Source organism: Lepeophtheirus salmonis, chromosome 5 (genome assembly GCF_016086655.4).
Source record: "Lepeophtheirus salmonis chromosome 5, UVic_Lsal_1.4, whole genome shotgun sequence".
Lineage (NCBI taxonomy): Eukaryota > Metazoa > Arthropoda > Copepoda > Siphonostomatoida > Caligidae > Lepeophtheirus > Lepeophtheirus salmonis.
This window is the reverse complement of record NC_052135.2, coordinates 50,752,392-50,761,342: the sequence shown is the minus strand read 5'-3', so window position 1 is coordinate 50,761,342 and position 8,951 is coordinate 50,752,392. Positions and strand designations below refer to the sequence as shown.

General features: G+C 32.3%; 2 protein-coding genes across 4 annotated transcripts; one reads left to right on the top strand and one right to left on the bottom strand.

Moving 5' to 3' along the window:
• The first annotated feature begins 3,146 nt into the window (after positions 1-3,146).
• LOC121117409 (abscission/NoCut checkpoint regulator) lies at positions 3,147-5,644 on the top strand. Its single transcript, XM_040711831.2, has 3 exons — positions 3,147-3,733; positions 3,824-4,373; positions 4,812-5,644. Exons 1-3 carry the CDS (start codon positions 3,567-3,569, stop codon positions 5,271-5,273), a joined length of 1,179 nt encoding a protein of 392 aa, XP_040567765.1. The 5' UTR covers positions 3,147-3,566; the 3' UTR covers positions 5,274-5,644.
• On the bottom strand, positions 5,511-7,875 carry PheRS-m (Phenylalanyl-tRNA synthetase, mitochondrial). Of its 3 annotated transcripts, none has more exons than XM_040711829.2 (4): positions 7,307-7,875; positions 6,325-6,620; positions 5,970-6,262; positions 5,511-5,911 (listed from the first exon to the last, which is right to left on the bottom strand). In XM_040711829.2, exons 2-4 carry the CDS (start codon positions 6,566-6,568, stop codon positions 5,624-5,626), a joined length of 825 nt encoding a protein of 274 aa, XP_040567763.1. In that variant the 5' UTR covers positions 6,569-6,620; positions 7,307-7,875; the 3' UTR covers positions 5,511-5,623. The 3 variants fall into 3 exon arrangements, with proteins under 3 accessions (XP_040567763.1, XP_040567762.1, XP_040567764.1); XM_040711828.2 differs by having other exon boundaries at positions 6,325-6,580; positions 7,307-7,859; XM_040711830.2 differs by having other exon boundaries at positions 6,325-6,610; positions 7,307-7,444.
• Positions 7,876-8,951: the final 1,076 nt, after the last annotated feature.

The window sequence follows — 8,951 nt, the reverse complement described above, 5'->3', positions numbered from 1 at the left end:
ATGTAGTCTGTATTTGTGGACATATTGTATGATTATTAATTAAGAGCAGTACAAGAAATACATTCATGGATAACCCCAAGGTTAATAGAAAATGTATTTCTATTAACCTTGGATAAACCTATGTTTTGGGCAATTTTTTATTAGATTATATTTTGGTAGTTTGTCTTTTAAAATGTTGCTCTTATCATGGTAATTAGTAGGATTTTTATTTGGGGGAGGGGGGATTGACAAAACTTTGACAATTGAGATAATAAACCCTGACAAATTAAAAAAATAATGACAACAATTAACATTCTTAATTAAAATTGTGCAAAAAAAAAAGAAATTGACAACATACATTCATATTTGCATTGACAATGTTGTCTATTCCAAGGTTAATAGAAATACTAGGTTATACCATTATGTAATTGGGCTTGACATAATTTTCAATTTGTTGTACCGTACCGACTGCTCAGCAGGACCGACATAATTTGACGTCATAGAGTATAACTACAGTAACAGTACCTATATTATACTCTTTGACTTCACTGATAAAAAGAGTGGTGGAAGTCAAACATCAGTCGGAAAAGCGTTATGGTATAACGTTGGCCTATTCGATAAGTTGGACAACAAAACTTTAGTCAAGGGTGGTAGAGGGAGGAGGGTTTGTATCAGCCTCCTTAATCAAGAGCGTCTGCAGGATTTTATTTTTGGGCCCAGCCTGATTCTTAATTTTTTGTTGGACCCCCCCCTCCCCTCTGAATTGGACCAAATAACCTTTGTTAGAAAAAAAAAATCATTTACGAAAGTTTCCCACTATTACATTTTGCCCCAAAACGATAATTTTCCCAGATAAATATAGAAATATCTTGATTTTGGAGAGGGCTACAGTTTTTGGCGGACGCCATAAAAGTGGTTCTAGGACCATTGGTCGAAAAATTTTTGTCGAACGGACATTTCACTGAAGGATTATTTGGGACATTTGGCCAAAACATAATATCTAATAAATACAATATTGATATATTGGATTGCATATTTTGATTCAATTAAAAAGATTGTATGATAAATTGCCCTATTGTTATTGTTCATATGCTATATATGTCATATAAGTAAACTAATAAGTGTTCTTTTCCAGAAAATATTTTTTTTATTAATTAAGTATATTCATTATTGATCCTTATGAATATGCCCACAACACACTAGCATGTAGTTCGAATCTTTTACCGTTCTAGTACTTTAAATAATTTAACTAATAAACAAACACGACAGTGATTCAATCGAATGTACAAAGTGCTAATAAGTAATATATCCGTTATCAATTATCGTTCGACATGATGGATTTACCTTTCGATTAAAGAGAAATACGATCTTTTATTTTTATCATGTGTGGGTTTTAGATAGATTTCACAGAACAGTTTCATCCTTGCATGAGCAACATATTCAAATGTAATTTTATCGATAATAGGTAACTTCGTATAAAACATATTTGTCTTAGGACATTTCGAATAAAACAATTTCGTATAAGGACATTTCGTATAAATTTATGAGAAAACGGGTCCATACACTTTATGAATTGTCATTTTATACCCCAAATTTTGGGTGTGTTTTAGAGTACCGGCAATACTTAAGTAACTACTAAGAGCCCCCCACAATCCCCCAATTGTTAGTGATGCTTTCGGGTACCGCTGAGTCTCAAAATGGAATGCAATTCGCCAATGATACTTGAAGAAAACTACCAAGAGTCCCTTACAACCTCCCAATGGTACCCCATCTTAATTGTTTTAACAAGTATGCACGGTAACCTCCATCCCGTTTTGGAAACTGTAGTTACCCGAAAACACACCCAAACATTTGGTGTACAATTGGGAGGTTGTGAGGGGCTCTTAATTGATTTTTAAAGTTTTGGCGGTATGTTGCATTCTGTTTTGGTAACCGGGGTGGGTGGGGGGTTGTAAGGGGCTCTTAGTAGTTACTTAAGTATCGCCGATACCCGAAAATACCCCTGACATTAGGAGTACTAAATGACAATTCATAAAGTCTATTAAAGTTTCCTCATAAATTTATACAAAATAGTTTTATACGAAATAGTTTTTATACGAAATGTCCTTATATGGAAATGTTTTATACGAATTGTGCTTATACGAATATGTTTTATACGAAGTTACCGTACACCAATTTTATCATCCTAGAAAAATACACATAAAAATTCGTTGCAAGAATTAACTCATAACTTGGCTTGAGATTCATTGAAGGTATACAGTATAATACACTCACAATCCTAGATACACAACTCCGACGATTCGAGTCCCTTGAGTGACGAAGGTTCACGAACAGACAAAGACCGTTGTTCTCATCTTTTTATTCACATTCCAGACTGCTCCAACTGTACTGAGCTTAACAGTTTTCCTCGCTTACATCTCTCGTTTCCTCGTGCTTTCCTACCCGACCTTTGAGTGGCTCCCCAAATTTTCTCAGTAGTTTGCTTCACCACAGCCAACCTCCTCTTCTTTCGAAACAGCCTGGATCATAACAAAGTAAAAATCTGAAATCACTACTCTTCCCTGATCTGATATTATGCTTGTTCGTCCATCCATAGTCTTTTCAAATATAAACAATCCATCATGTCGAACGATAATTGATAACGGATGTATTACGGATATTACTTATTAGCACTTCGTACATTCGATTGAATCACTGTCGTGTTTGTTTATTATTTAAAGTACTAGAACGGTAATAGATCCGAACTACATGCTACTCTGTTGTATTTTATAATTTATAATGATCAATAATGAATATACCTAATTAATAAAAAAGAAAAGTCATCAAAGAAAAATAAATCTCGAAAAGAACACTAATTAATTTACTTCGGCAAAAATGTTTCGGCCAATTGTCCGCTCACGCATAAAAGTATAAGGGGATTTTCACCTTTTCTTGATTTTTGTTCAATGTTGTTTTTATGTTGACGTATCAAATACTATTCTTTAGTTTATTTCTAGGTTTCGAGTTAAGGGTAAATGTAATTCCATTAATTTATATAGAGAATATAAAAATGCTTTGACTGCAATGTTATTAGAACCAAGATTGTCAAGAGTATCATTATTAGAACAAGGTTAGGCAACAAGAAAATCGTTAAGCAAACAATAGATTTATTAAATAACTCTCTTTTTATACTGACGTCATTGGGCGCATATGTTTGGGTAAATGTAATACGTAAAAAGAAAAAATGTAGGTAGTAATTTAAATTTGTTTTCTCCATTGATTCCTTATTTATTAACGGTACATTGAGGTTTTCAAAGATTTTTCATCGTTATATTCCTGTATTTGGGCTCTTAATATCGTCATCTATAATGACAATAAATTTTTGACTGATGAAAACTGAAAATCGTTGCTGACTTACATTGTTTGATTGCGTTTATGACGTCACGTGTGATTTTTAAGGTGACGTCAAATTAAGAATTTCGTGTTAGTTTTTTTCTTACTTTTACATTAATCATTGAATGAATTAAAATTATTAGTACTCTACTCCTTTATTTAAGTAGTATAAATTGTAGTTAGAGCCCCAACCTAAAGGATCGAGCTTGTGAAAAATGAGCCAATGCTACTCCTGCACCAAGAGTTTTTCGTTCTTTAATCCTGAAAAGTCTTGTAAACAGTGCTGCCTCAGTTTTTGTAAAAGTTGCCTTCCTCACACATTGTATCTGGAGAAGCTCCAATCCGAAGGGAAGGTCTGTTCAAAATGCAATAAGGAGCTCACGTAAAATTTAATTAGTTATTCTTATTTAATTTATAATTATCCATTATCCTAAATTTCCACATACATATTATATATTTATTTTTTCTGCAGAGGGAAAATGTTGAAACGTGATCGATCCCCTCCATCTGCACTTATTCGCCGCTTGGAATTGACGAACGCTCCTCTTCCAAATTCTACTATCATCTACAAAAATAGCAATGACTCTAAAATGGCAAAGCTCAAAAGAGGTCTTTCCACAGAGGATCAAGAAATTTGCAATCGCCTTCAAAAGTTGCATGAGGATCGAATATCCCTTAAAAAAAAACCTGCTCCTCCCAGAGAAGATGAAATTGCTGAAAGATTAGCAAAACTTCGAGGCCGAACCAACAATCCTGTACACGATAATTTTCAACAGGCTGATACGCGGTCGAGTGTACAAAAAGAAGATGATATGATTCGAGAAGCACAGGATAAAATTAGGCTAGATGGTTTAATGTCTGATCCAGATGAAGAAATTATGTCTAGATTAGCTAAACTTCGTGGAAATTGTACAGAGGACTCAAATATTATAAAGGGGGCTGCGGACAATACAGAGTACTCCAATATTATAAAGGCGGCTACTGTGGAAATGGAATGTGACACTAAGGAAAGCATCGATGAGGTAAAAATTAACATTGAGTTTAAAACTATGTACAAGTCTAAACAAGACAACTCTTATAAAAATGAGATTAATTAACTTTTTTCACTGATGACAGATGAGCATAATGATTTGCTTGAGTTTATTTCCTCAAATACTTTCGATCTAAAACTTTATTTTTAACTTTTGTCTATCCATTGTTAGTGGATTTTTGGGTATATTTTACACAATCATTCATCCCTCAAAACCTACAAACACCCAAAAATGTAAACTATCAAAATATGACTATCTTTTTATATTTATCCGATAATTATAATCAGTAAATAAGTTAATTAATAACTCTTTGTTCTGAGTCTTTTTGTTTATTCTAGAGACTATGGAGCGAAAAATTAAGAGACTGTCGATACTTTCAAATATATTGATTGTTTTTATTTCAAATATAATCATCTTGACATTTTTTAGATCATGAAAAAGACAGAAAAGGATGCGAGGGAAGGGTTAAAAGATATCGCCACTGATAAGGAGTTATCTAAAAAAATCAAGGATATTCATTTGAGTAAGGAGACAACATCATCACCAATGGACGATATAGAACAACAAAATGAGGAGAATGAAAGTAAAAAAGTCCTTCAACAAATACTAGATGAGGTAGCCATCGAAGAAAAACTCGGTCAAATAGAGGAATTGCCAACACCTGACGGTGATCCTATTACAATCATGAATAAATATACTCAAAGACAAATTCAAAAACAAATTAATGAAGAGGAAAGTGAATGTCCTTGGTGTGTCATTTGTAATGAGGATGCTAGTATTAGATGTATTGGGTGTGAGTCTGATCTTTATTGTCCCCGATGTTTCAAAGAATGTCACGATGACTTTGATGCTCATGATCACAAAACTACAAAGTTTGCAGTTGGAAAATAGTTAGGCGTGGTGTTAACTTTGTCTTAAATTCTTTATATCTTGGCAAAAGTTTTAATTTAGTGACACCGTCCTCATAATCAAGTTGTATTTATTTTCATATCGTATAGTTCATGAATATATTTTTCTTGGTCTTCTGTCTATATAGTATACTTATATACAATATTTGCTTGTAATACAACTCTAGTCTACATATAATTGCTTACATGCTTGCCACAAGATAAGATATTCTAATTATAATTTGACTCATGGGAAAAATGTAATTATATATTCACAACATATATTGTTTTTGTTTTTTAAATTAAAATGTATAGATTAGAAATATTTATATATTACTCGAATGGAATAAATTATTATCTGATTTCAACACCAAATTTATCAACAGACTTTTGTTCAATGAATGAATGAATACGATTGACTTCTTCTTGAGTTAACGTTTTTTCCATATGCCTATATGTAATTCGATAGCAGTGGCTATTCATCTTCTTTTTAGGGTGATAGAATGTATCAATCAGCTGTACTTGTTCGACTACATCACCAGCACACTCCCTAACAAGATCGTAAAAATCATTGGACGAAAACTCTTGTGAATGAAGCCAGAAGCTTATATCATTAATGCACTGTGGGAATTTGCTAATTTCCTAAAAATAAAGTTATCAAAAATTATTATAATCCATGAAGTTTTGTTTGTTTAATCACCTTGTATATGATACTCTTGTTCACATCATCTGTGACGAATTGATTCAAAAATCCAGGATCTTTACTCCAAAAGAGTCGAATATCTGGAATTTGATACAATTTCATCGCCAATCTTTCAAGACCCAGTCCACAAGCCCACCCAATTCTTTCAGGGACTCCTGAATTGAAAAGAATTTCCTGTCTTACAATACCACAACCCAAGACTTCAATCCATTTATCACAATATAATATTTCCAATTCCCAAGAGGGATGTGTAAATGGGAAATAGGCATCTACCCACTTAAATTGAATATCTGAAGGGCAATAACTATTTTGTAAGGGAGTTAAGTTTACAATATACGTAATTAATAAGTACCTGATCCAAATAACTGTTTGGTTAAAGCAATAAGTGTATTCTTCATTTCACATTCAAGTAACTGGGAAGCTTGGAGTGTATGACAATTTTGTTTCTCTGGGGTTTCTTTTCCATCATCAAATGGGGAATCGATCTCATTAGATAAGCGAACGATTTCTGCTTGGTGAAATATGGGGTAATGCGTTGAGTCTATTTCATCCCGTCGATAAACATCTCCAAAAACTAAGAAATTGTCAAGGCCCATGGATATTAAATCCTGTTTTGAAGTGTTTCATATTTCCAACACCTATCGTTTTCTAGTATTTTAGTTAATTTTAATATACTATTTTATATATATATATATATTGGAAAACGTGAGCTGTCAATACAAAAGCTAGCAAGGAAGATTTTTCTCTAAAATGAGTATGGACTACATTTGTTTACTCTTCTATTTTTATTAATAAATTAATTTAATTAATCCTTCGGAGATGGCATAAATTGGAGTTAAAGAAAGTGAATATGATAGATTTGATGATAAAAGGTCATATCACAACAATGTAAAAAAATTCATAAATCTGTTACTGTTTAGGTTTTATAGATGTTATTAACAATAATAAATGTGGTCTATCAACACAAAAGCTAGCATGATCTTTTTTTTTTTTTTAAATAAAGTCTGGATTACTTTTGTATTCTTTGACGAATTATCGTGAATTTCTATTATTAAACTATTCTGATTAATTCATTGGAGGAGGCGCTAATTGTACTTAAAGTAGTCAAAATACATAAATTTGTACATAGAGAGTACACAATTGACCGAAGTATGTCTATGGAATATTTGTATTTAAGAAGTAAGAACATTTGTTTATACAAATATAAATTTCTCATTTTCTACAACATTTGTGTTCAAGATTGTTCTTCTACTTTGATACAACTTCCATTAAGTACAAAAACAGATCGAGAGTAAATTTCATAAGTGAGAACGTATGGGTATTGGAAACATTACTTGTAGATGAGCTGAAGTGTGGGCACGGAGAAGATGTTGTGAATTGAGATAATACGAATCTGATTGGGACCTAGAGGGATGATTTTGAGGAATGAGAAGGGAGTCAAAATTCTGTGCCAATGACACAACGGGACTCAGTTGATCATGAACGGAGAAAAGGGGATTCCCTCGGTTATTTTCAAACTCTTTATAGAAAAAATTCGTTATCCTGGATCGAAGAAGTTGAAGGGGATGATGAGTTCGTAGGTGAAGGGGGCCATTTGATTCATGACACTCTTCGAGGACTGAAAGGATCTTTGGTGGCAGATTAGTCCAAGAGTCACGCGGATATTCCTTGTTTAACACCTTGATATTATTGCTAATAATATTGGAACTTGAAGATAATTCTCTCAGGGAAAGAAGGGGGGGAAATGAAGATCTAAGAATCTGAAGCATTCTGGAGTTTTGGTGGAGAAATAATCTGAATAAGTTAGCATTTGTCATTAGATATAGAGTTATAGACTATTCGCCATAGTATGGAGAAACTGAAAGTGTGTTAACTGTTATTGTTTACATAATTTATATTATTCAGCTGCATAGATAAAAAAATATATATAAGTTGTGACAAGAATTATTATTTGGCTGTTTGGCTTAGTCAGGCAAACGGAGAACAAATATTTCGATCTTGAGAAGCTTAATGCAGCTGTTGTCTTTGGTTTGCCAGTAGATATTATTATTTTAAAATTTCGAGAAAAAAAACAGCATATTCTGGGACTATAGAAAGCGGACTTATCACTGATTTTGTATTCACGAAACTTTTTATACATTTGGAGGTATACAATTTTATGATACCAATTTAACAATTACACTTTTATATTTAATACCATTTTTTAAAATCTGTTACAGTACCAACTCCGTTTTTATAACACTATTCAAATTTTGGATAAATATATCCTTAATATTACTGAAACTCCTATCATTTCGTTCATTCGCATACATTAAATAATCCATATGTATGTAATTTAAAAAAATGAAAAACTTTACTAACTTAATTGACCTTAACGATATATTTAAACTAACCATACATAAAATATGGAATTTGTCTTTTATTATTAGTCTCAGCCCAAGCCTATTAAATTGGTGACTATTTTGGCAAAATACTATCCCTTAAGCATACCAAAGTTAACAGCTGAAGGTAAATGGAACAGTCTTTCGCATACTTTGTCATCTTTATATATTTATTTGTCTATGTTCCCCTGTTTTTCTTTTTTAAATTCGCCTCTTCCTGAACTACTATCTGGAGCTCAAATAGGAGAAACCGAGATAGTTTGCCGTAAACAGCACAATTAATTTGTCATGACATTATGCCAAATATCCTGGTTCACTGAATTGAGTACAATCCGTCCTTAAATCTAGGATTTGTGAAAGAAAATATAATTTATAACCTCATAATATCACAATGTATCTTAATAAAAAGGGTAAATTTGAGTTGTGGATAAATTTGAGTTCGGGGTTATCCATAAAGGTTGAACATTATGTTGCCAAAGATTTATTTTTCCAATATTATATAATGAAATACAAAAATAATATCATGGGGCTTTTATCCCAATTTGAAACGAGACATAATATTAATATGGACTGAAACTTGTATTTATTGACTTTAGAT

Excerpts from the sequence above, each read along its gene's own strand:
- LOC121117409 (XM_040711831.2), top strand. The coding sequence starts at position 3,567 with ATGAGCCAATGCTACTCCTGCACCAAGAGTTTTTCGTTCTTTAATCCT. Across the intron at positions 3,734-3,823 it reads AAATGCAATAAGGAGCTCAC|AGGGAAAATGTTGAAACGTG; the intron begins GTAAAATTTAAT and ends TTTTTTCTGCAG. Across the intron at positions 4,374-4,811 it reads CTAAGGAAAGCATCGATGAG|ATCATGAAAAAGACAGAAAA; the intron begins GTAAAAATTAAC and ends GACATTTTTTAG.
- PheRS-m (XM_040711828.2), bottom strand. The coding sequence starts at position 7,789 with ATGACAAATGCTAACTTATTCAGATTATTTCTCCACCAAAACTCCAGA. Across the intron at positions 6,263-6,324 it reads CAAACAGTTATTTGGATCAG|ATATTCAATTTAAGTGGGTA; the intron begins GTACTTATTAAT and ends ATTGCCCTTCAG. Across the intron at positions 5,912-5,969 it reads ACAAGAGTATCATATACAAG|GAAATTAGCAAATTCCCACA; the intron begins GTGATTAAACAA and ends CTTTATTTTTAG.